This window comes from Cyrtonyx montezumae, unplaced genomic scaffold, assembly GCF_038088225.1.
Source record: "Cyrtonyx montezumae isolate F1298 unplaced genomic scaffold, pur_monq_1.0 scaffold_0, whole genome shotgun sequence".
Lineage (NCBI taxonomy): Eukaryota > Metazoa > Chordata > Aves > Galliformes > Odontophoridae > Cyrtonyx > Cyrtonyx montezumae.
Window position 1 is genome coordinate 52,171,825 of NW_027071824.1, and position 27,764 is coordinate 52,199,588.

At 46.0% G+C, this 27,764-nt stretch overlaps 1 protein-coding gene across 1 annotated transcript in view; it reads right to left on the reverse strand.

Moving 5' to 3' along the window:
• FOXO3 (forkhead box O3) overlaps nucleotides 1-27,764 on the reverse strand; it is an 84,867-nt gene that overhangs the window by 12,642 nt on the left and 44,461 nt on the right. The window contains exon 2 of the mRNA XM_065735222.1: nucleotides 3,065-4,496. Coding sequence (XP_065591294.1) covers nucleotides 3,099-4,496 — 1,398 coding nt within the window. The 3' untranslated portion in view covers nucleotides 3,065-3,098. The remainder of the gene's footprint in view (nucleotides 1-3,064; nucleotides 4,497-27,764) is intronic.

The window sequence follows — 27,764 nt, forward strand, 5'->3', positions numbered from 1 at the left end:
CTTCAGTGATGCTTAGTTTGAATGACTGCTTCTAACAACTCTATGCTGTATTTTATTTCTATTTCCAAACAAGTCAGCGTGGCTTCAGCACAACTCTGCTGCAGCACCCAGAGGGATCCAGCTAAATGGCACATGAAAACCTCTCCCGGAAGATGCAGCTCGATTAGTTTTGCAGGCAGCAAAACCAGCTCAAGAAGTTCCTGCCCTGCTTGCACAGAGGCAGTTGCTGCTGGCTGTTGGGCTCTCTAGTAAGCTGATCACTGAAGGGACAGAGGTAAATATGACTTCTTTGTGGAGTTTTGATACCACAGGAGGTGCTGCAGCACTGACCACCAGCTCATGACATGTTGCACTCTGCATCAATTTGCTTGAGGTTGCTCTCAGCAAGCACCAAGTCCCTTCAGCTCCACTAGCTGAGAGGGACACTGAGCTAGGCACCACATGGTGGGAACACTAGCAGAACGTGATGTAAAAGTATAAGGTATCCTGGAAAGAGGTTAGAGAATAGTTACTAGATGACCTCCAGCAGTCCCTTCTAAACCTCTAGGATTCTTTGATTCATATATTGACAAGTGAGCAGAGAAAACAGCCCAATGATAGATACGTGAGTGGGTGGAGGGCAGATACAGTGCTCTTGGGAAGTAAGTGCACGTAGGGGAACAGAGGCCCCCAACTAGCTTAACAGCAGGAAATTATGGCTGCATGAATAAAGTACGTAAAAAAGTATACTGATTTCTCCTTTCTTTCTTGCAAGAGGAAAAGTCAACCAACCAAATCCAGTCATGAGCACCAGTTATGGCCTGCTGAAAGGCTGGGAATGGTGAGCCTCATGAGCTCAGAGCTAGCACAGTGGAAGCTGGTGAATTTGCAAAGGCAAATGTGCAGCCAGTGGCTGCAGACACCTAACTCATCATGGTGGCATTGTCTGGACAGAGCCTCCCCTTCCCCAGTGAACAGAATGTAGTTAGTTTTCTTCCAAAGAGGGAAAGAGGCTTCCACAGATGACTGGACAGTAATTCACTGAGGAGAGCCATCCCCTTTACAATTCTGTTCTCCAAAGCAAGGCTCCGCACACACAAATGTATGGATTTCTCTCCTTCAAGGCACACCCCAGGAAGGATTGGGGTGGCCATGCTCTCCCTGCATTGCACAGGACAGAGGGTAGTGGGGAGCTGCTGAGAGGAGGTGGCTGGTACTGCACCTCCCTGCTGCTTCTGGGTCTCCCCACCACCTTCTACCTACACACAGCACATGACTGTACCAAAACGGGAGGTTGCCTTATTGCGTGTCATACAAAACCGTCAGTAATATCTCTTTTTTAAGCATACTGTACTGTTGGATGCTTCACCTCAGACCAAAATGGGTTTCTAAATTCCAACAGCTCATGCACTTGGAGGAGACAACAAAGGTGACCTGACGTGAGGATCTGCTTCACGGTTCATGAATCACTTTTCTTTTCTTTTTTCCCTTTTCTTTCTTAAATGATCAAGCACTGGAACTGAAAAAACAGCAGAACTAAGCTGGCACCCTAGCCTTGCCACAACACATGGTCAGTGGAATGCATCCTCTACAGCCCACTGCTGCAGCCCATCTCCCAGCCTCACCCTGCAGTGCTCTCCTTTTTAGAGAGATGTGAAAAGAATAAAAGGAAATCATTTGCCTGGAAGAGAAAGTTCTGCACAAACCACTGGCTGCACTGGAGCGAGGAAGCTTTGCAGAATGGTTACACCAAGGAGCCCTCAGTAGTTTTGTCCTCCCTTATAGCCAGCAAATCAGCACAGATTTTGGGGGTACTCTAGACACATAGGCAGATATCCAAGAGGCTCACCACTGGAGGTTCACATACTGCAAAGCTTCCCCCTGAACATTTAACTGTGAAAAAAAGGATGAAAACTCAATTATAGGGTCACTCAATAGCAAAGTCAAAAGACATGGATTCCTTCTTTCCATCCTTCCCCCAGAAAATAAGAAAATTGGAAGTAAGCTGAAAGTTCTGAGGAAGCGGAATACTTTCAATAATTTATAGCCAACCTTTTATCCTACTATATTTTGAAATCAACTCCCTTATACTAATAAATAAACAAAGAAGAAAGGGCACTCTGTATGGAACCTATTCTGTGAGTCAGGGAATGTGCACCTCTATGCAGGCAGAGATGGGTGGGAGCCCGCAGAATCACAAAGGATGACAGAAACAGTGTTTATATCCTCACCTGCAGATAAATACTGAAAAAAACCCACAGCGATCTGGAGAAAAATAACGTGAGGAAGCTGACATTTGAAAAGCACTTATGTCAGAACCCAAACCTAGAGACATTCTCTTGGTGAAGTCCAAAAGGAAATAATACCTAATCTTGTTTTGTGGGGGACCAACCATTTTTGCGTACTTCCATCACTTCAAACAGGATGTTCCCATGACCAGGATCCTACTTTTCATTTCTAAAAATATAATTCCTTGATTTGGTACTCTTTTTTTTTTTAACAAGAATTACATTAGAAAAATAAAAACAAGCAATGTCACTAGTGTCACTGTACCACAGCAGCAAACTATTTCGGTCCAGCTCTGTGACATACACTTAAGCCTTGGTGCAAGCACTGATCTTGCAAACTCTTCCTCCTCCCCAACAGTAATATTCCTCCGCTGACTGCAAAGCCCCTGCCTCATCCCTATGCAACACTGTTTGGCTACGTGTGGCATTGGCTGCACAGAGGAATCTGTCTGTTGCGATTTCAAAGTAGACAAACTGGAGCTCTCTGATTCCTAAAGCCCACAAATATTCCACCTTTGTTTTCCTGATTTGTCATTAACATTTCTTATGCCTAAATTAAGAAGGACACAGCATCTGATGCGTGCTGACCGTGCTGCAGCTGAACAGCTTTTATAGCTTAGCCTCATTTCCCTCTACACCTCCCAGTTTTTCTTGGTTGTGCTTGTTGCATACCAAAACAAAGCAAGCCATTGCAAGTTGAATTAGTATGATTAGTGTGCACTAACAATTAAGTGGTTGGTGTAAACTCCAATAAAACTAAGGAACCAAGCATTTTACCACATCTACAGGGCACTGACCTGTTTGCCCATTTTCCCTGTCCTCAAAGATCCTTCAGCCTGGTACCCAACTCTGTGATGAAGCCTGTTTAGCACCAGTGAAGTTCCCCACATTCAGACTGACAACGTTCTGTGCTGAGATGAGGGAATCAAAGTTAAAATCCAGCCCATCTGCATCCATGAGTTCACTGCGGATGATGGACTCCATGTCACACTCCAAGCTCCCATTGAAAATATCCAGGTCTAAGTCACTTGGGAATTTCTCGTGTCCCATGACCGGAAGGTTCATGCTAGAGGAATACAAAGAGGAGCCTGAGAGAGGGTCAGAAAGTGTTTGCATAGACTGATTGACAGGTGACTGCTGATGTTTGGAACCCAAGCTGTTGGAGTCATTCAAGCCTATGTTACCGATGGAACTGGACAAGGCACGGCTGCCGCTAAGAGGAGAGCTGTGAGACTGGTGCTGGTGATGGGGCAGGCTCTGATTGACCAGACCGCCCTGACCGGACTGCGCAGCAAACGACATCATGGGGTCACTGCGGAGCATTATATTCCTGCGGGAGTTCTGGGCGGACACAGCTGTGCTGGCCTGGGACATGAGCGGGTCAGACTGTGTCATCATGACATCGCTGTGACTAAGTGCATCTGAGGCGAGCAGATCCTGCAGCGTCTGGTTGTTGTAATGAGAAATGGAAGAGAAGGTAGCCTGCTTGTTCTCCTGAATGGTCTGCATGGGTGACTGGCGGAGGGAATTCAGGGACGACGGCCCGAACACGGCATTGTTGAAACTACTTGAGGGGGAGCCCAGCCCTGAACCTTTGGAGCCATATGGAAAACTGGAGCTTCTCTGCATTATCCCTCCTGTGGGCGACTGCTGGGAGGAAGGGAGTGTTATATTGTCCAAGAGGTCATCCATGAGGTTATCCGTCAGTCCATCGTTCAAATTCATTGTCCCAGCCATATCAGTCAACCTAGGCAACTCCACAGTGCACGGTTTGTTTACCGAGGGGGACAAGCTGGAAGGACTACTGTACAGCATGGGAGAAAGTGGAGCATCATCATCTTGAACATCATCCAGCTCGGTGCTCGCCAAAATCGGTGACAAGCGGCCGCTTATTGTACTCGCATTCGAATTTGTCCGGGAGCGAAAATCTGTCCAGGCATCCAGCTCGTCACTGCTGCGGGAAGTCGGGCTCCCTGGCCACTTGGACAGCTGTGAAGGGCTGTCCTCACTCGCCTCCTGGGCAGTCTGCAGGGCTGCCTTTTTCTTCGCCGCCCGCCCTCTGCTCTTCGTGTACTTGTTGCTGTTGTCCATGGACACGGCGCGTCTCCGGGGCGCCTTTCCGACCTTTCCGCCATCTGGATTGATCATCCACCAGGAGCTCTTCCCTGTGCCTTCATTCTGCACCCTGATGAATCGGCTGTGGAGCGACAAGTTGTGTCGGATTGAATTCTGCAGGAAAGGAAGAAAACAACATGCCAAGATCAGCCAGCATTCTTACTGCTGCCCCAAATCTCAGTCACAACACCAATGTCATGTGAAAACGATACGAATCAAAATGCTGGGCCCTCCTGGACCATCACCGTGGTTCACTGGGTGATGGAAATGGGAGGGCTGGGGCATGAGAGCACCTTGCCAGCATGCTGCTCTACAGCAAGCACCATGCCTGCGCTATCTGGGCATTCCTGGTACCCACCCTTAGGCCCCAGAAGCTGCATCCTAAGGAACAGAGCTAGTAAGGAACTAGATGAGACAGCTGGGGACATCAGAACAAGGGAACAGAATATCCAGCTCCTCTTTGCCAAGAACCCCCCTTCTCCTGGGATATGGATGAAACCAGAGGCCGCTGCTTGTGCCCTTAAATCATTCAACTCATTGAGGGAGCTGCACTTCTCCCCTTTCAACACAGGACAAACCTCTACATTATCAGCAATCTTGCCATCAGCTCCATGAAACAAAACACGCAAAGTCACTGCTGAAGACTGACTGGAGAGGCAGCCACACTCACTGCAGCCTTGGCAAATGTCTTTTTAATTCTTCATAGCCATGTGTGTTTGTGTATTTATTCTAATTCTTGAGCAAACTGCGTGTGCTGCTGCTCCTCTCCCACGAGCACGCTGTGCATAAGCTGTGCTTTCTCTCCTGATGAGATGCACCAGAATTACGCCTGTACCACGGCAGTCAGCCAGATATCCCCCCACTATGGTACCCTCACAGTCTTCAAAACGTGATGTGACACAGCACACATCGATACACTTGTCCCTATAAGCTGCTGTATGAGGCTGCACACCGCTGTATTCCCCACACTGTACAATGGGAGGTGCATTCACAGCCTTGCTCAAGTCAGCAACATCTGCACTCTGAAAGCCCCACCAGCTCGAAACAGTGATCATCAACCTGAAACAAGAGGCAGAGAAAACCAGCCCACAGTAGCCCTAATGAAACGACGCCAGATTTATACAGAACAACTGAAATGAAAATCCCACTCTGCTCATCCTACTGCTCTTGGCTTAAAATACAGCTCAAAGAAGGACACGCAAGTACTATTGGTGACAGAGAATGCTTCCAGAGGGTTGGATTTTTCTTTTCCCCCATGTGCAAGGCAAAAATTTTTGGAGTGATGCCATATCCTTTTGACATAAGTGTTATGCTATTCCTGCATGTTAAAGATGATCGAGTTTAAAAGTTTTTTTGTCTTTTTCTTTTTTAGTTTTGGCAAATACCAGCTATAGAGGATAAAACTACATTTGTTCTACCAGCATGCTTTAAAAGCACGAAGTCAACAGGACCATAGCACTGCCAATCCATCTGGCATAAGCATCCTTCATTCACAAAGCACTGAAGAAATTCCAGGTTTAAACGGACAAAGAATGTGTCAATCAACAAATCATTCTCCAGCATCTCAATGCTCGTATCGCTGGGATAAATGGTTGTTTGACATAAGTGAACTGGAGACACACTGGATGTAAAAAGAAAAACAGCCCAGCTTTTTTTTTTTTTAAACAATTCTTTTTGGTATAAGATGTCTTTTTCCCGTTAAGTGTTGTGGTTTTTGTCAAGATTGTGAAATGGAAAACACGCCTGAAATTCTTCTCACATGCAGACAGCAGACGCATTTGTGATTATCACTTAATGAAAAGAGAAATCATATTGACTACAGTTCAAAATAGCAACTGCTTTGTTTTAAACAATTTGCACAGAACAGCAGACAAGGCTTCGCAGACATACTCGAGACAAGTTTGGGTTAGTGTTTCAGCTGTAAACTTGGCTACTTCCAAGAGACTATAACACCATTATAGTATGTTGGATTGAGGTGCAGCATCATAGTTCTTCAGTCTAAGGAGAGAAAGAGCCTTTTATTGTTTAGCTGTTGACATTTTAAATGATACTTTGAGCCTGGTAAAAGTCTGCTTCTAATTTCAAATAACCAGGCACCACTGCTAACTTCCTCAGGTTCTTCCCAAGTGCCTGGAGACTGCTAATTTTGTTTTCTTCTGTTGATTTTAAATCTTTCCTGATATTCCAGTTTGTATTGCATCAGTGCAGAAGCTTTTACGTTCACCCATCGTGGCGACCGTATGTGAAAATATGTGCATGGGGATCTCTCCCAGTGGAAGGGAGAACACCACACCAAACACTAATGCACAAAAACTAAAAATGCTGGATATAAGAATAATCAGCAGAGTGATACCTACATATGAAAATACATATATATATGTATATACACACAAACATTTACGTATCTCTCTCAGAAAACAGAAAATAAACTCCTGAGGTGGGACCTGCAGCGTGCCGCATAGCTTCAAACATAAAAACACCCAGCTAAGCACCACCACCTAAGAGTTTGCAATCTTTGGTCTTCTCATGAATTTCTGCTGTACTATTATAACATCTGGTTTGAAACCAGGCAAAATCCTAAATAGTCAGTTGGTAAAACTGTGAAATTGAAGAACATTTCAGGATGAGGGCTCTGGTATGTGCGTGTATGTATGCACGTGTGTAATTTTCTTATTATAATATCTTTTTGCTCACTGTTGGTATTACAAAAATAAGAGTGTAATAATACTTTTGCACTGAAAATTGGTGGTTATGAAAAATCCAAGCAGTTTGTTTTCCTTTACATTATGCAATATGCCATTTATGCTCCGGCTTCTGTTTTTCTTTACTTTTCTCCTGTAGGAAGACTATTTTCTTAAGCATAATTATGGGCCGATTCATTTCTGTGTACCTCATCTCCACCCTCTGTTCAAACACTGCTTTGAAACCCACTTCTTTCATACAGCTTCCCATGCTAACTTCTTCAGCAACAGTGTCTCAGTTTTTGGTTTCTCCGTGTGCTGGGTACCCTGCCAAATCAAATGATGGCTGGATCCTGTAATCCTTTCACATATGAACTCTGCTAAAGAAATCACCGAGACTCAGAATTCACATGAGTGAAGACTGTTGTGCTGGGCTACTGGGCTACAATCTGGAAGGAAATAATTGGTCTTTCTACTCATTTCTGAACCATCAGAGAATGTTCACGACTGCTTAAAATGTAGAATAAACCTGTGGCACAACTTTTTCTCACAGGGATGTGCATTAAGAACATGACCTTACGACACACCACTGAGGAACTGAGGAAGCAAAGGAAGTACAGTTTGTGACTTGGACCCACTGTTGCTCAAATTAATGGAGATTTGTCTCTGGCTTATTTGGAAGAAAGATTAGGCCACAATGACTGAAACAAAACACATTTTTTCCATGCCAAAATACAAGAAACTTCAAAAGATCTATAGAAGAACGCCCATGAATCTGTCCTGGAGACCATATGTACATGGGACAGATGCTCACCAGGCCACAGACACCTCAGAAACAGCTCAGATACCACTGATAGCTACAACATGAGGACTGTACAAGAGCCAAGCAGAAAAGAAATACGATGAGCTCCTCTCTTTATTAGCGTTACTATTTATACTCAAAGTAAGCTGCATGCCCTACCAAGACTGTGGTTCTTGCAGATAAGATCAAGAGCATACCATACAGAGCCCAGCTGGGTCCCAGCTCCTCTTGAAGGGGTCCTACAGAAAGGAGTTATTGTTCCTGAAGACAAGGAAGAGTCACCACAGAGGAATACATGAGATGGGGCAGATGTGGCATGAGCAGAGGATGCTGCACGAAGGCAACGGGGCTACACTCAGCTGCCAGCTGCCGAGAGGTTACTGCAAATTCTCATTTAAAAAAAAACATACATCTGTGCAGAGTATTACATGCCACTGACAGATGTCAGGTGGTGTGCAAGGCTGAGAGGAAGACGGACAGGCAGGAGTGTCCCTGCTGGGGAGGAAGGAAGCTGAACATGGAGGGGGCAGAACAGGCAGAAAGGGGAAAGGACCAGGATGCCTGGAGAAGGGGACAGCAGCGGGGTGGAGCAGGGCACATCCAGGCACAGCAGAAGGGAAAGGTGACAGGAGAAGGCGCTACAGGCTGAGTGACTGTGCTACTGAGGTGGAGAAAGGGATGATAGTGAGGCCTGCAAGAGGGCAGGGATGGCAGGGCCCTGCCTCAGCCTCCCTGCCACAGGAGCTTAGACATCATGGGTTGAGACTTCCCCAGACAGCTTCTGGGCTAAGGAATCCAAGCCACTAAGCTGTGAGCTGAGGGCATTATGAGAACAGGTACTGGTGTGCCCACCACCTCTCCACTGCCTCCTTCACTGATCACTTGTCTTCACCGTGCACCTCAAGGTGTTCACTGACCTGTGTACTGATGTGAAACGGCAGGCCAGGAGGTAGCCAGCCCGTGCACTGGGTCTCACTACCAACACATCACAGCTGAGGAGCAAGAGCAGCAACGTGAGGGGTGATGCTACTTTTCCCAAAGCCCGTGGCACGTAGGGCATCTGTGCTGACCGAGGTCACAGTTGCTCCGCTGCTCCCAATTTTGTGAATACTCCTTGAGGGAGTTTTCACTCATGAAAATAAATGAAATCAGCTACCATGTCCTAATTACACATCTCTCTTGGTATTTTGGTTCAAGTGCAAACATATAAGCTCCCCGAGAGGACATCCAAACATTTCCAAGGCGTCAAAGCACCTGATTTGGTGCAAACTTATAAATGAGTCTCTTGGAAAAGCTTAGGCCATGCGTTATTTCAGCACACAACTGTGGCCAGGCCAAAACAGCAAATGCTCAAGCCTTCAAAACTGAGAAAATCCCCCCCGCTCCTCCTGCCCATGTCTGCTTCAGCCTCTTCCAAACTGTGTTTACCTTGTGGAGCCCGGCCATTAACTCAGACACCAGCTGCAAGTGCTTCCACTGCAACACAGAGTCTTTTTTGTCTGGGAGCAACATGTGGTATCAATTTATCATTCTCAACAACGCCACAAGGAATCCACTCACTTTAAAAATAAAAAGAGAGTTGTGTAACTTAACTCTTAAAAGCCCCTGCTTTAAGAAAAAAAAAAAAAAAAAGGCTGAAGATTAGCAAGATGAGGTGCAGCTGGTGGCTGCTGGGTCCAAGTTACACACTGCTGTTTTCATTTTGGTGTTCTGCAGTGAGTGGTTAATTTGTTATTTCAGATACAGGCTCCTAAACTGTAAGATCGCTTCTACAAATCAAGAGCAGTGGTTTATTTTAACGATCAGGATACTGCAAAATGATGAGAGAAAAACAAACACTATCTGTGGACCCATAACTGCTGCTATTGCTCACTTGGAGAACTATACTTTATTTCACACTTTATAAACATATTTAACACTCCAACTACACCAAATGAAGTTGTCTGGTGGCCACGCAGCAGGGCAAGGCTCAAATCTAATGCCACTGGGGAGAAGCCATGGAAATAACAGCTCCAGCTCACCGCAGGCTTTCCAATGGCCTCGCTTGCTCCTTTGACTTTGGTTTCCAACCTTCAGCACCATCCTCAAAACTGCATAGCACAAATCCATTTTTGAGATGAATACCCCTCTGGAGGACTTCACCAAAAGTTAGTTCTTTTCTTCAAGAAATGCAAAATGAACTAAACTACATTCTTTGTATTCAGTGGTCACTAAAATAGAAGGTTGTGAATAATCAGCACATTTTGCACATCCATCCAGACCAGAGTTTATGCCTTCCTATGAAGTAACGCAACCTTTACTTCAGCTACCATTTTTTACATTGTTTGCTTTAAAATCCTCCAATAGATTCAGTTACAAGTAAAGAAGAAAAGAGATACAGTGGCTTCAAAATGATAAATAGTTAAAACTGTCCTATGAATTTATATAGAATTTTTTGGGAAAAGGAATTTGTGAGTCTGGACAAGGAGACTTTCAGACAGTACTCATCTATTGGTTCTTCACAGTCTTTCGCTACATTGCCCCTTGAGGCTCAGTGCTCTCTTCTCAAGACACTTCAACATCCCCAGCCCAAAGCAGTCTCTGAACTTCTTGCCTTTTCCATAGGTTTTTGCAAAACAGAAAGAAAACCCATAACAAAATACGGTAGTAAAGGTGCTCCAGAAAGGCAGAAAAACTGATAATTAAGACATAAGAAAGTCTGTCCACAATATCTATCCAGCCATGTTGTGCCAATGTACAACATTTAATTGCCTGGTTTTCCATACAAAGCCAAATATGAAACAAACCAAATGTATATTTCGGTTCGTTGTATTTTCCCTATATTATGAAAGCTGTGGGGGAAAACTGCATTAAGCAAATTACACCCTAAAAGAGGCATCACTTCTGACACCCAAACATTATCGATGCTCACTATCTGGTATAATGTAAGAGTTTTCAGGGCAACCTGCCAACATTGCAGATGTTGGGCAGAAACAGGGTTGCAAAGGGAACATCCAGCAGCCCTCTGTGTCTGGCTCACAGAGATCACTTCATGGAGAGCACCAAGAAAAAGTGGGGATGATACAAACTCAACCCTGACACTGCACGACACCAGTTGTTGGCAGGGAGCTCTGGCCCATCTGGCCCAACCCCTTCTCCAGCTGGGACACCCACAGCAGGGTGCCCAGGACCACATCCAAGCAGCTTCTGATGATCTCCATGTAGGAGTTTCTATAACCTCTATGGGCATTTCCAGGGAGCTGGGTCACCAAGCATATCCTCCTGCCAGAAAAGGGGAAAAAAACCTCCAACCCACAGGTTTACAACCCCCAACAAATCAGCTTGGTATCTGAAGGGTGGCTTTGTTATATTCCCTTCCTCATTTTCTCTTTAAAGGAGTATTTCTGATCTCGATGGCAGGGGAACTGCCAGAAAAGACCCTTGCTGTACTAAGTCCTCTGTACCCACTCCCACCTTCGGGAAGCAGTGAGGGACATCAGAGCTTCTTGGGAGAACAGTAAGCCCAGTGAAGAGCACAGCAATCTGAAAGGTGCCGTGCTCACACAGACAAGCACGGCACACACCTCACTCTTATCCAAACTAAGGACTCTGCGCTGTGCTAAATTACAACAGAATAACTCAATCAGAGGAGGGAAACCAAACCCTGAGGATGCATGCCTCATGCCTCAGACTGTTCCCTTGCACAAGGGCAGGCAGCATGCCCCCAGAGGAGGTGGGAGCCCTGCCTTCTGAAGAAAGAGGCATCTCAACATGGGGAGCTGAGGAAACTTAGTCACAGCATCATTAAATGCTTTTGCTAAAAGAAAAAAAAAAAGAAGTCTAATTAAAACAACTGCTGCCTCACTCTTTGCAAACACTAATATTGCAAATCACTATGCTGACGTAAATAAAGCTCAGCTGAAAATATCTTCTGCCTGGAAATTGTCTCAGAGCATCACATTTCCAGTTAGCAGAAAAATCTCCAGTTATTTTATAGTCAGACGTCTATTGACCACAGGAGGACTCTATAATAAATTACATTTGTTTTGCTCTGAGCTGAGCATACTGGTTGCAGTTTATTTTTTTCCACTGGGTACTGGGAGAAGGGAAACGAGAGTGAGGAAAATGCTGGCAGCTTCCAAGGAAGAGCAAGGTCTGAGGATGAAAAGTGCAACCAACTTCATAAAGAGCAATGGCAATGGCCATGCAGCACGTATTTGTATATTTTTTTAATGTAATTTTATATTTAGAAGCTGCCTGAGCAACCTTCTGTCCAGTTGTTTTTGCTCTGGGAGGGCTGGGCAGAACATTCTCTTCCCACAGCCCTGCCCATGTAAGCTGATATGTTAAGCATTTGACTCCATATACAAAGCTGATATATAGGCATTTGTCTCTGCACACAAAGCTGATGCTTCTCCATGTTAAAACGGGATTTAGGGACCCAGAATCACGCAGCAGCATCAGGAGTTGCTAAAGGCACCTTGTCAGAGGAGCCTTCTTTTTCATCCTCTTCCACCTGCTTTGTGCCACGTCTGCACGAAATTCAGGAGCACAATTAATTTCAATCAAAGGGCTGAACTTAATTAAGAGCAGGAATTTACTTTCAGCCATTATCTTGCAAGGTGCTGGATTTGTGAAAATCCCAAGGCACATCAGTGCAGGCTTGACTGCGACACGAATACAGTTAGTAAAACTAAGAAACATTGCCACTTACTGTTTTTTAAGTGACTTTAAACTCAAGGAGTTGCATACAAAAAAGCCAGGAGAAACACATACAGCTGGATCTTTGCAGGGACAGATCAAAACAGTTACCATCTCTGTTCAGGAGCAGTGTAGCCAGGAGATAACATCTTTCTTCTCCCTTTTTCTTTAATGGCAAACTCCAGAATTTCAAACACTCCCACTGTAGTGACTCTGGAAATAGCACCACTCCGCATTTGTAGAATACCTCTGATGGGGAATCACGGTGTTTTATCTCCGTTCCTCCAGAAGCCCCAAGAGATGTGCAAGCACACACACCCCTTCAATCCAAACTCTGTCCACACAGAAACTCTCACAAAAATATCTGCTGCTTTCACTGCACACCCGACCCAGCAGCCCTGAAGCTAGTGGCAGAGCTCTCACAAACTTCACTGGTCCCTGTGTTAGACCTCAATGGAAATGATGCAATTTCATTGCAGGCTGGTACCCTCAAGTCTTTGGATTTGTGTTTCTTAACTAGAAGAAGAAATTTTCCCTCTGCTTTTCATTTCTTAGGTGCAAAGATCACACCAAAAGCTTCATACAATGTTTTGGAAGCTGGAGTTTTGAAGCTTTATTTTTGCTCACTCGCAGCATATGGCCGTTACTGTACACTGACTATTCAGAAATGTGTACAGGCGTTCTTTCATGACTTTATAAATACATGTGAGTGATGCTATTGCTTATAATAATTCACTAAAAATAGTAGCTTCCCATGGAAGATGACAAAAGCTTGTCAATGCTGATTCACCTATTCCAAGTCTGTATTTATACAAATGTAGTGGTGCCTCCTGGCCATGGGCCCTGACACCCCGCTGTGGGTGTCCCTGCTTGGGCAGGGGTTGAACCAGATGGACCTAGAGGTCCCTGACAACTTCAACCCTTCTGTGAAGATCTGAGAAGTTTTTGTGGTTGTGCTGACTTTTTTAACGCTTGCTAAGCCTGGGAAATGCAACTGGACTCCCAGTAAATCCCACTGCACAGTGGCAGAGAAGAAGCAAAGTCAGGGTGCACTGCAAAGCCTCCAAGGACTCCTGTCTTACCCAAGTGCATCACTGCCCTGCATGCAGCTCCGCACAGTGCCAGCTCTGAGGTGGCCCAACTCTAAAATGATAGATCTCTACGTACATGGGCTGTATTAACTGGAAGTGCTGAGCTGCAGCTATTTTATTGCAAATCTGGTGACAGCTGTGGCTAACACGTGACTGACAGAGGAATGGAACTGATACACCACTGACTGACCAAGTTTGATCAGGCCTGAGTAAGCCCTTCCAAAGCTGGCACAGGTACACAGGACCTTCTCATAAAACATGCCTTCAAACTACCTCCAAAGCAGCCCTGGGTGTCTCTGCTATGCGACCAATCTGAAATAGGACCCCTTTCCTGCGCTATTTTAAGCACGCCATTTGTTTATTATTGAACCAGAAGATGTTACGAGATTAAAAACAAGTGTATTTTCAAATACAATGCACTCCACCCAGCATGGCAAGGGACCGAGGCTCCTCCTCCACAGCCCCAGACACAGAGCGGGTTGAGGATGCTCCTGCAGGTGACTGTCCAATGGTCTGACCCTGCCCTGTGGGGCACAAGCCCTCGTGAGCAATGGGGTCACCAGGCTTGCAGAGCTGCAACCCCAGATCTGGGGGCAGTTCCCTGCCACAGTGTGGACATGGGTGCAAATTAAGACAAGGGAACAAAGGGGGGGTGGAAAAACAGGCGTCTGTCCTTCTCAAACTCAGCACTGGGCAGCTACAGTGCAACAAGTAAACACGTGACCCAAGTGCTCCTCAGAGCATAATGAAAGCTATCAAACATTAATACCTTTTGAAAGTAACAAGTAATCAGTTTTCCCTTTGAGGCATTCTGATACGGGTTCTCATTTCATCCCAACTATAAGCTGGAGAACACATCAGTCCCCCCTTACCTGTTCCTTCTCTGTTTCTTGGGGTTCCTATTTTTTCCCTCAGTGTTGGGTAACACATTTTAAAAACTTATTCAGAAACACCTGAGAGGGCAGTGAGGTGCTGGCACAGCTGCCTAGAGAAACTGTGGGTGCCCCAGCCCTGGAGGAGCTCAAGGCCAGGTTGGATGTGGCCCTGAGCAGCTTAGCTGGTGCACGGCAGCCCTGTCCTCAGCAAGGGGTTGGGGCTGGGTGGGCTCTAAGGTCCCTTCCAACCCAAGCCATTGTATAATTATGATTCCATATTTGAAAAATCACACAGACTTGCCTTCTGCAGATACAAACTAAGCTCATGCCATGCCAGATAAACCATGCCATGTCAGATAAGCCAGAACCAGTGGACAAAAATATCCATCTTCTCACTAATTTTAGACCAACAGAGCAACATGGTTTCACTTCAGCACTTTCTCTCCAGGCTGTTCTACAGTTTGTTTGCTCCACAAACCTGAGCAGCAGGACAGGACTCCAGCTTCCACACTGCAGTGCCCTGCCTGCATTCTTCCAGATGATAGCATTTTTGTTTTTTCTCTACGGAGAAAATCTTTTGAGAACCTCAAAATTTAATTCACCTCACCCACTTTGGGCATAGCTCTGTGACTGCTTTGGGCATGGCAGCATCCTGGGAGCTGTTCAGATCCTGCACTTGCTAAGTCTCAGCTCTCCTTCCACCCCTCAGACACATCTCAGCCTCACCTTGCTCTATGAACAGCTTGAACCAAACCACAGCTCGCTTGGATGACTTGCATGTTACTGGTTTTACTGGATTTCTTTAATTTATTTTCTGTTCACTGCAGGGGCAAAGTACACCTCAGGAGCTGACAAAAGGGAAGATGACACCTATTATGCTGCCAGTGAATCAGCCCTTTGCTACAGCAAGCAGGACATTCCTGTTTCACACGTAACTGGCAACAGCACCATCCCATCAACCTCAAAATTGAGGTAAATGCAAAGGAATGATAGCCTCTTTTTTCTTTTTTTTTTATTTAATAATATTTATGGATTCTGAGAAACCTCCACTGCTGCCACTGCTACAAACCCAGTCATCAGTGCTAAATATTGAGCCTATGAATATAAATATTGAGCAGTGTGCACACATTCCAGCACTTCCCAATGCTTTCTGAGCTCCTCACCCCACACTGGAGTTCTAACAGCAGAAGGGTGACTGCAGCCTTTCATGTTCCCAATTTGAACCTATGCCTGTGAGTATTGCCTCTCAAAGTCAGTGTTGGGGCATCTGCACTGTATCATTCAGGAGGCATATGGGGCCATTCTTCAGAGGCAGCTGTGGAGCCACGAGGGTGATGGGTTTTGAGATCTCTTTTGCAAAGTTGAGGTCTTCAGGATGTATCAGGGCAAGAATTACCCTGCAGTGTGCAGTCTGCTTGAGCTCCCTTAGTGGGAAGGGCTGGTGCAAGAAGATAACTGCATCTCAAACTTTGCAGGCAGACTAGGGAGTCTTAATTCAATAAAAACACTACAGAATAAAAAGTCAAGTGGTTTGGGGTTATTTGCTAGCATAAACCAGCCTTGCATCAACTGTCCTTCAGTATGAGCACCGAGGTAACCTCTCAGCACTCTAAGACAGTGTCACTTCATAAACTTCCATTGCTCTGGAAGATCTGAAAGTATTGGCTTGCTGAACCAAATTCCATGCTTCTTGGGGTTGCAGCAGCTGTATGAACTCTGAGATGACCCCTTAATCATTGCAGATTTCTTACAGCACTGGACAGGAAAGCCAATGCTTCCCCAAAAAACTGGTCCCAGCCTTGGTTGAGCACACATGCCATTGCCAGGCTTTGGAGGAAAATGGTGAGTTATGTTAGTGGAGCTGCCTCCCTTGAAAATAAGTTCTATTTAAATATCAACGTGGCTAAGACATAGGTGCATTTTAAAGGACAGTGCTAAGAATGACAGTGCTGTTATTCACTGGTGTTTGCTCTATGATGCTATTCACAGCTCAAGAATGCCAGGCCTCCAAAGCATGCCAGGTATCATCTTCATAATAAAGGTACCTAAGAAACCAGCACCAGTAAAGCAGATGAGGACAGAAAGAAAGGAGTATCAGGAAATGCTAAAGAGGATACTTAGAATCATATAATAACCCAAGTTGGAAGGTACCCACAAGGCCCATTGAGTCCAACTCTTGGCTCCACACAAACCACCCAAAATTCAAATCCTATGTCTGAGACTGTTGTTCAAACATTCCTTGAACTCTGGCAGCTTGGGGCCATGCCTGCTGCCCCAGGCAGCCTGTGCAGGGCCCAACCACCCTCTGGTGAAGAACCTTTTCCTGATATCCAATCTGAACATCTTTCCAGGAAAGGAAGATCATCTTCTACCAGGCACCTGAGCAAAGCGCATCTACATACGTGATGACAGCTCTAGTAATACTTATTCATATGAGCTGATTTACAAAGCACAGAGCAAGCTAATACAAAACTTTCCTCCTTTTTTCCCTTTTCATACAAAGACTACAGCTTAGCAGAGATGGAGTATCGCAAAACATACAAATTGAACCAGGCTGCTTTTTGGTTAGGACTAACAATGTTTACTCACTAGGGAATGACACCTTTAACAGAGCTGGTGAAAACTCATTTTGCTCATAGGATCTAACCCTTCATCCTTTTGCAAAGGGAGATTCTCATCTACAAAGCCTTTGGAAGGTATGTAAACGTATACTCTGTAAGCTGCTTTATTGGTCTGAACAGGAACACCCTCAACATGCAGGGTTAGATGTGTGCATGTCTTTGCTAGACATTGCTTATTGTAATGGGAAAACAAGAGGAGACAGACAGACAGACATGCAAAGGCTTTCAATTTCTTCAACAGGCAAGTTTCAAAGCTTGCAAAAGTTAATGAAAACCTTCTAGTAGCTTTGTATCAGGCTCCATTTGAGGTGAAAATAGACCACATTAATTATTTTCAGCAGAAATGGGTTCTCTGTGCCATCCAACCACAGTTGTAACCCCAGTGGTCCTTCGGAAGTGGAGTGACAGCTGAGTCACTAATGTTAAAACAGGAATGAGAAAAGGAAAATGAGAAAGAAAGTAGGCTGCTTCCCCCGAGGAGCTAAATACAGTATTTAATGGCACCTTTTTATAAGGTTAACAAATCAGGTGCTTCAACTATGAATTGCTATCATTGCAAGTACAATAGGATGACCCTGCACAACCCGTCTCTGCTGAGGCTCTTCCCTCCTGTGACACACAGTGACGGGGCGGCAGCCCAGCCCCTCAGCCTGCTCAAGGACACTCAGCCACAGCCAGCTGCAGCAGGACAAACGGCCACGCTGCCAGCAGCAGGGGCAGGAAGCGAGAGGAACAGATGGGGGACTTGTGTTTCCCTGCACCTGCAGAAGCTTGCCCTCGCCACCAGCTGCTGTCCTCGTGGCAGTCTGCTGGCACATGCCGCAGCGGTTGGGTTTCTCCTCTTTAACAAACAGCGAGGAGCAGCCCCCCCCCCCCACATCCCAACACCCTCACATAAGTGTGTCAGAAGCAATTAAGACAGGAGGCCACAAAACCTTTGAGCTGCATGCAACAGGGCAACCTTCCTCCACTGCTGCAGAAACGCAGGGCACCCAACACTTTCCAGCCCCTCAGCAGCCTGCTGCTCACGAGCTGTGTTTTAGCAGGGTGATTTACATGGGCACCCACCAAAAGATAGCAGGGAACTCCTGAAAGACCACCTTTTTCAGGGCTTCACAGAGGATAATGTCTGTGGGAGGACAGCCGGAAGACAGAGTGATCCTCTGCCCAGCCCTGCACCCAGCACACACTGTTCTCTTCGCTGCCCTAACAGTCATTTGGGCTTCAGGCTCCAATGAGGGGAGCAGAACTGCAAGCTCTGAGACTCAAGGGGATTGAAAAGAGGGAAAAAAAGGCAAGTGTTTGTCACAGCCCCCCAGGAACAGGAATTGGTCTGTGTGCCAGGAGGCTGGAGTCCATCATCTGAATTTCAAAGGCTCTCAGGAAAAGCTACCTCAAGACGCTTTCCCAGGCTGCTTTGAATGAGCTGCAGTTTGGTACTCTACCTTTTTTTCCTCCTCTTCTTTTGGCACTTCGTTGTTTTTCTTTTTCACTCAGTGAAAGGCAAAACCTATTTACTCCACTATTTACAAGCACTTACACATCACTTAGCTCTGGATGGTCACTGTGTGTTGCACAGCACACAAGACCCTGGGAGCTCCAGTGCCCCAGAGCACTTTGGTGCCACAGGACAGCAGCAGCACTATGGCATCCTGGGCAGCAAACAGAATGTGCTTTCTTCTGTTGTGCCCTTCTCCTGTCTCGCTCCCCTTCCAGGATTACAGCCAGTACCTGATACAATGCTGTTTGCCACCAACACGCCTTTAAAAAACAAAAGGAAGCATTGTACAGAAACAGGATTGTATCTCAGGCTGCCAGCAATCCAACGCCCCAACGCACCAAGTCAGAGCTGGCTCGTCTTGATGAGCACAACAAAGGCAAAACCTGCGAGTAATCTGTCCCTCGGGCACACAGCCTAGGGATGGCTGCCAAGGTGCTCTGGCATGACCCAGCGCACTGGGGACACTGAGTTTGTCCCACTGTCAGGCCTCCGGCACCAGGCATGGGGTGGAGGCCAGCTCAGGACCAACAGAAGTGGCAGCCCTGCTCTTGCTGCTCTGTTCCCCCAGGCAGGGCTGGCAGCTTCCAATGAGGCCCAGCTGGCTGCAAGTCCCTGAGAGGGACCAAGAAGGGTCAGCAGGAAAGGCTCCTGTAGAGCCTTGTGCAGGAGCAGAGGTGGATAACAGCCACGAGACCAAAATCACAGTTCCTCCAGAAAGGTTTTGGGAAATGGCTTCAGGAAGAGAGAAGCTCAGAGCTCTGTGGGATACAATTCACTGGCTCTCACAGCTGTCCCAGCAAGTAAGGCGGCAAAGAAAGGCCTGAGACACACGTCAGCAGGTATCAGATGCCTGACAAGCAGTGGTAAGGAGAGCTTCTCGGCCCTGGGAACGGCAGGGAGTATCGCCTTCTGCTCGGTACATAGCAACAGTTGCTAGCATCGGCAGACGGCGGGATGCAGTGCAAGACATCGCTATGACATCATCTGATTATCACCTCTCTTTCTTCATATTCAATTGAATTCCAATAAGGAACTATTTTTAGAATTGCTAGAGACAAAAGCCTTGAAAAAGTATATATTACAGATCGGGGTGGAGGAGGCCAGGGGTTCCTTTTCTAGCAGACAAAGGCTTAACAAGGCCCAAATATTTGGAAGCAGAAACCTCAGCAGCAGTAACATGTATATATTATCAATGAGGGCAACCAACAGTCTGAAAAACACACTTAAAGACACAGCAGACTCCTCACTGCCTCAAGTTCCTAACTTTAAGACCAGATATTTGTCTGAATGTCATGGTGCAGCTGATGTTGAATTTGGGATTTGCTGTTGAAAGTGTTGCTGGGAGCTCAGAAGCTCTCATTCTGAAGCCCAGTCCCTTAGGTTCTGCACGAGGCTGCTGCCCTGCAGCATCGAGAACTCCCAGCTAACTGCTCTGGCCCCTGATATCAAGCACACTGTGGTGCTTCCTTGGATTTGTTGAGGGCTACAGGCTGGGCTGGAGGCTGTGAAGGAGGCCTGGTGTGGGACAGCAGCTGGTGGCAGTCTTCCTCTGGGCCTCCCAGGCACGCAGCAGTGCCTCAGTGGTTGTGCAGCCACAGGTACTGGCATTTACAAAAAACTGCTGCTTTTTACATCCCTTACTTTGAATATTTGATATCCCCTATGAATTTTAATGGACCATTGTACCATCTCATGGTTTTTTAGCTTGTCATTTAATATGCTTGTATAGTGACAGATTAATGAAGTATTGAGTGATGTGAAGAGCTGGGTGGTATGTCACAGCAAGAAGCTTTATCTACTTCCATAGCAGGGATGGACTCCCTGCTCCCCCTGCCCCAAATGAGAGTAAAAACCAAAAATGTTTTAAGCAAGGCGGGGGGGGGGGGGGGGAACAGAAGTGCACTGTCAGGTTTCCTTTTTTACCATAGACCTCGCAATCGAAATGAAGACCTGGGATTAATACTCCATTCTGAGTGTGCAGTTCCATGCTGACATCAGCAAATGTCTTTGCCTGCTGATTTGACTTCCACAACTCACTACATCATGACATGTCCACTAAGAGCCAGCCCACAGCTCCCACCAGCATGGTTTTGTAGAGCCTCAGCCAAGTCCACCCAGTTTTGTCTGCCCCAGCTCCACAGCAACATGCTATCAGTGGGACCACACGCGTCCACAAGAGATAGCAAGAGACGGAGGAAGCCCTAACCAACCAAACAGCTTGGCAGACATGAAGTGACATGTGGTCAGAGATCCAGGAAGAGACACAGCTTAAGCATCTGAAATTCAGAGGCTGCTGCCTTACGTACTGCAGATCCGGGAGGTGAGCCAGCAGCCACAGGTTCCCCATGACACCATGCCCTGGTCTTCTACATAGAAGTTAGTCATGAGGGAACAACCATACCCAGTGTGGAGACAGGCTTCCTTGATGTGCCTGCACCAAGGGGGTTTACATGGGAAGGAGAAAATGGAAGGCAAAAGGCTGGCCAGCAAGTAACATGAGTATCTGAAAATATGTAGTGGGATAGGAGGGCAATAAATCACAAACCATCTGGAGATTTATTGGAGGCTGCTTGCCAGTGGGGCTGAGCAGCTCCTTTTTCAGGAGCGGGAAAGGCAAGGAAGTGCAAGGGGAAAGATCAAGCACTTGTTTACTGGAAAAGCAGATTCCTGAAACCCTGGAACGCACAACAGACTGCACAGGAGAGTGCTCAGCATGCTCTGGCCTCACAGAGCACTGCATCTTGAGCTGAGGTCTGCACTGCCAGCCATGGCCATAGACGCTTAGTGCCAAAGATGCTGAAGCCCTTGGCCCTCTCTGAAAGCGCCTGCAGGGACGCCATGGGGCAACACTCGTGGTCCCTGGGGCCTGCCAGCAGCGTCACAGAACAGCTTTTCTGTAATTCATTACCAACAGAAGGGAGGCAGCACGGTGTTTTCCAAACCCAATGCAGTAAGGGACATATGACTCCACTCACCCCGTCCCACAACACCACATGGTTTGGGAGCTGTTGGGAAGCGGAGATTCCTGCAGACTGGCAAGCAGGTGTCTGCTCCTAGTGAGCAGCTCCCAAACTGCCTCCTTGCTGCCTGGAGAGGTTTTCTTTAACTGTTTACAGTTCCTTTGATCTGCTCCTACTCAGCACTAGCAAAACAAACTGGAGCTGAGGAGGTAGGATCTTCCCAGTTAATAGCTTCAGCATTGTACCTTAATCCCCCCTGAGGCATGTTCCCAGAGTCATTTTACCAGCAGCCACCCTCTTGCCTGGTTGCTTTCAAAAAGACTTTGCTATTAGACCAGCTCTACAGAGCATCACAGCAAACAGCCCAGCACTGGGGTGGATGCCCCTCCATGCCCTATAGGAGAGGGGCATCATGCAAGTAGAGAAAGGACGAGTTAAAAAAGGACAGAGAACAAGAGTCATGTTGCCCAATGTTGGTCATCCTGGATGCCAATGCTACTGGTCGAGGCTCCCCAAGCCCCCTCAGTCATCTTAAGTGTGAGACTTGTCCCACAGCACCCCAGAATACCATATACCCCACTGCTCATGGGCAGCAGCGGTATCTGAAGTCAAATTTGGAAAATTTTCTCCTCTTCTTTCCAAGTGTTTATTTTTCTTTGGCTTCTCCCTTTCTGTAGCTGTGACCACAAGCACTGTGGCAAGCTGTTCTCACCCTTGTACAGCACCAGAGAAATGAACCAAATAATAACAGCACAGAGAAAAGGAGGAATTTCTCTTAATTCCATGATATTACTATTAAAGTGACTGGAGGCACAACACTGCTGCCCCAAATGAGGGGAATGCAGACGGGAAGAGGCACCACATAATTCACCTGAACCCACGGAAAAGTGCTGTAGACCTTTTTCTCACCTTTTTCAAGCAAAGGACATGCCTCAAAGGATAAAGGTTTCTCCAACAGTAAAACAAAGAGAGTAATAGCTGCAATTTTTAGCCTTAGATAATAAACTATTTAATCCTCTTTTTTTTTCATTTTCTTTTTACTTCTGAAAAAACAATCACTAGCTCCTCATTGTGGTACTTCTACAGTAATTAAATAGGCATCAGATGACAAGATAACAAGTTGATTAACTTCAGTCCAGTGAAGAAGAGCCTCTAGCCTGGTTTAAAGAAGAAACTTTCCTATTTTGCCCCAAGAAAAATTCAGCAGAAATAGACTTTTCTTCCCTCTTCATTTAGGAAGAAAACCAGCAGCATGTGATGCAGCTTTAAGGCCACAGCTTCCTAGAAGGAAAGGCCAGGCGGAATGGTTGCTCCTGAGGAGTCTGCCTGACTGCAGGAAGGGGACACACCAAGCCATGGGTAGCCCACCACCTTCTCTACAGCCACAGCTGCCTTCTGCTTCTCTGAGAGGCACGGGGGGGTATCAGGGACATGGCAAAGGGGGAAGTGGTGGAAGTACAGAGACACTGCTGCAGTTTTTGTGCTGACGGAGCTCCTGCTCAGCATCTCCTCCAGAAGGCAACACTCTGTGGACATCAGGAAGGCCAGCCAGGCTACAGACTGAGCAAACAAAATCTTCCATTTCTCTTCTGAGGAGGTGGTAAAGCAGGCAGGAAGCAATGTACCAAGTAGAAGACTAACAGGAACGAAAAGCCAACATTTTACCACAAAATCAGAAAAACCTGGAAACAAAAACAACTCAACTTTCTGTGAAAGTGTTTTAATAGGTTACCTTCATGTGGATGACTCCCCAGTCTCGCCAACTGACTCACCCTTGTGAACTGCCCCACAGTCTGCCTGCCTGCCAGCTCCTGGTTAAACTTGAACATCTTGTGACTGAGATGAATGCATCAAAGGCTAAAGCGCCACGAGGTAAAATAAGGCTTTCTTTGTCCGACATCCCCAGATGCTCCACCTCTCACCCTAGCTCCTGCTTATCCTCTGCGTCTGCACCCCCCACATTTCTGACTTTCAGAACTGATACAGAACAGGTAGGCTCAGTCTTTGCTTTTATGGAGTAGATAAAACCCACTTTCTGTTTGCCAAACATTTCTGTGCCAGAAGCTCAATTATGGCCTCTGTGATGGTCTCCAGAGTCCTGGTCCCTGTTCTAGTGCCACCCCGGCAGACATGCTCCTGCATCACAGAGTTCTGCATTTCCAGTGTCTCCCTTTCAGTCTACTTACAGCTGTAGTGGAAGGATTAAAAATAAATAAATTAGTGTATTATTTACTTTCCTACCTTTCCTCCCCAGAACAGGAACACCTTCATATCTAGGAAGTGACAATCTAGCTTAAATCACTTTTCCTGCCCTCACTAAAATCATTTTAAAACCAGTAGCCAGGACCAAAACAAACATCTCAGCAAATGCAATGTGTATTACTCAGTGATGATAAACATTATACACCCACCCTGATTTTTCACTTGATGTGGTTGGAAACTTCTATGTAAGGTGGAAAAAGTAAGGCAGACTGCTTTTATTTTTGACATTTGTAGAAGAGTTAAGGCTCCTCACAACAGTGCATTTATACTGGCTCCTCGTGCTGCTCACAGCTCTTGTGTGAAGAGGCCTTGAGGGCTAAATCTCGGGGGGAAGAGAGAGGCTTCATCTCCTGGCCCCTACCTGCTGCTGTGCTGCCCAAGCGAGGCAACTCCTCTTCCTTGTCTGCCACAGCAGAGCTCAGAAAGGCAAAGCTCTGTCTAGCCAACAAAGCTCTTTACCACCAATATCCTCATTAAACACAGCCTTATCAGAGTCCAGTTTCTGCAGTTTTAAGCAGTCAAGAATTAACTCAGTCAATATTTGCAATTTCAAGCCAGGATTAGAGGCCAGAGCCAAGGGCGAGCTACAACATGGTCACCCAACGCTGCATTTCCAGAATGAGCTCTGTCTCCTGCCTTACCCACAGAATGGAGCTGTCCATCCTAGCAAGGCTGCAGGACCACAGTCTTCCTGAGCAGTAGGCACAGTGCGAGCCTCACTCCACCACCTGTCAGTTGAGGTCCCAGTGGAGACCTTTATCCTGCTGCAGACTGGAAGCTGGGAGCACTGCTTTCCACTGAAGACATACAGAAGAGGTGAAAAGAAGTCCTCTATAAATAGGCAGAATGATATGAAATCACAGGCTATGCCTTCTATATGCTTCCACTGGTGGTTTTACAGAGCCCAAGGCTGAAGGAAATGTTTGAAAGAGCCATAGGAATAAAGGAGAAGGGAGCCAATTTTGATTCTCCCTTCAGCTGTACAAGCCTCTTAGCTGAATTACAACTCTGGCTCAAAAAACAGAACATGCATTATTTGTTGTACATTAATCACATATAGGAATCATCAATACTAATGACTGTACGAGGTTTCACTGCCAGTATCCCTGGATTTCCGTGCAGCACTCGGCAAAGCAAAAGTACACAAATTTCAGTATGTCTAAGCTACAGTGATTTTTCAACCCTTCCGTTTCCACTGAGTTTACTTTTTAAGAGGTATTAAATGGGTAAACTCGTTACCGAGTCTCATTATAAAGACGGAGAAAATACTTCTATCGCTTTTGGCATAAAGCGCAAAAAGTTGGCTTTCTGCTTGAGCAAAAGCCTGAAAAATGAACAATGCACACAGCACACATTGTTCTAGAAGTGCGTGCGAGCAGGCCGTGTGCCAGCTGAGCACTGTGACTGTCATGCCAAGGCAGAAGGGCACCCCAGAAAAAGAGCTGGGGAGTGGCCACACCGGTTAATGCCTCACCGACTGACCTCTGGGGGATCTGCACCTCGAGAAATAAATTGCTATGGAGAAATAAATAAACAGCAAAACGGACTCCGGGCTCTGCCCAAGACCTGTGTGTTAGCAGGGCTGCTGGAAACCCAGCTACAGAGAGTGGAACAGAAACTAAGTTAGCTGCATGAACAATTCTATATTATTCAATGTTTCAACTTGCCCCAATTTAAACATTACAGCATCTAGGGAAAATTAAGGTTTTATGGTGCTTACACTCTAGCACGGATTGGCTAGTGTAAAAAGACAGGAACAAGTCTGAGAGGGGATGTGCAGATAGCACCGAGTGAAATGCTTTCAGTTTCACCATGAAATTGCACATTGGTATTCTAAGAGACAAACTGGAAAAGATCTGAGGCTCAGAGAGCGGTCAGAAGGAACAGCCCAGCCCTAGACATCCCCACCTGCACAACCCCACACGGAGCCCATGTCTGAAGGGAGGAAGCACCAGGCAGCCAGCAGAAAGCCACAGTGCCTTGCTGCAACGTAGACGCAGGACTGCAGAGCAGCCCTGGTAAAGCCCCCCAGCACTTCTGGCTTTATTTCATTGAGCATGCATGCTAAGAGCTCCAACAAGACAAGGCCATCATCCCCAAAGAGCACACGCTGCTTATTCATCTTTTTCCAAATGAAAAGGAGAAGCTTTCAGCAAGCCAAAACCCGTGGGGAGATTTTCAGTCCCCAGAGGCAGTGGCAGGTGCCTTGATTCCTACTCAAGTCAGCAGAAATCAGGTGCCTAGCTCATTTGTGCCTCTGAAATCCCCTCGGTAATAGCTTAATGCAACAAAAGGGAGAAGCAAACGGGTTTTGTCTATGGGCTGCATCTCAAACAAAGAATACAAATTGCATGTGACAGGCTGCTGCGCGAGCCGGGCTGTGTACGTGCAAGTGAAAGAGCGAACGGAGAAGTATGCAAACTTCAGAAGGGCATATTGCTGCCAGTCATTTTTAGTAACACAAATAAAAGCCATCTCAGGAATCCCACAGGCCCCATTACACAAGGCTCCTTGGTGGGAGCAGCCTGCAGGTTGGGAGAACAGGCGCTGTGTTCCCCAGGAAGTAGTTAGAGGAACCTCCTCATGGGGAATCAGTGCAACCAAGCACCTCCAATTTCAGGACTTCTAGAAGTTTTGGTTCATCTCTCTAAAGAGACAAAAGAACAAAATTCAGAACTCTGATCCAAATCTGAATTCTCCTGCATAGGCTGCTTGGGCAGGTCAAGCATCTGTCAACTAAAAACTTCATCCTGACACTGCAGGCTTCCAAAGGGTTCTTTTGTTTACAAGCAACTTAAGTAGCACAGCAGTTGAATTTATTTCCCCTCCCCTTCACCTTCCCCACTTTCTCTATGGATGATAAATACTAAAGTCTGTAAACATGCTGGGATTTGATGTGGGTTTTGTTTAAACTTTTTTTTTTTTCTCTCCACAACAATCTTTAAGGCAGCACTAACATTGGGCAATATTGGAGAAAGTCATTCTCATACTAGGGAAAAACATGCAGCCAGGTGCTAGAGTGCTACACCAGTCAGTAAGAGCCAGCACCTTGCTCCTATGTTAGCATTTAAAAGAGGTCGAGGCTTTCAGAGGGACCTCAGGCAATCAGACGCTCCAGACCCACTGAATTTCAATTAGCTTTATGCACTTACTTTCCTCAGGTTCTAAAATCACCTGTAATCATACTTAAGTTTTAAAGTGCCTTTCTGCTTTTGTCTGTATGCCAGTCTTTATTCAGGAGCACCTTTTGTGGGTGTGATTAACTTCAAACATGCTTAAGTATTTCTTGAAGTAAACACAACTTAAGCGTATTTAGATTTAAGCGGGTGCTTGCCTGCTTTTCTGAAGAAAGATGAACTTAATTACACATCTACGTGTTTTTCTAAACGGAGCCCTTTACACTTCTTGCATCTTTTCTTCCTTGTGATTCTTTCTTTTTTTTAAATGTTAACTTCTCACTACAGAGTTTATAAATTCAGTTATTTTTAGCTCCCTGTAATACTCAGACTGCGATATGTGAGTACAGATTATACTAACTTATTTTTAACGTTTTAATTTTCATCTGAAGGAAACCATTTGCACATGCCCAGCTTCGCCACAAATTTAAGCAGTCTATGATTAGCACTAATTGCTGGATATGCCATATCACCGTGTAATATGCTGATCTTCTGAAGCCTTCAGTAGCAATCTTTAATAATCTGTCTCTAAACTGAGGCATGAACTCAGCTTCTCTACATGTTCTGTCTGACTGAATTTGCCTTGTTAATGTTGCCAAGAGCTGCGCTCAAAGAGCAGTAAAGTTTAAAGATCAGCGTTAAGATAGACATACCTGGATTCATCTCAGTTGAAGTCAGTAATGCTAACTCTCACATTCTATGCAACGTTGAGATGAAAGAAAGGTGGAAAGGT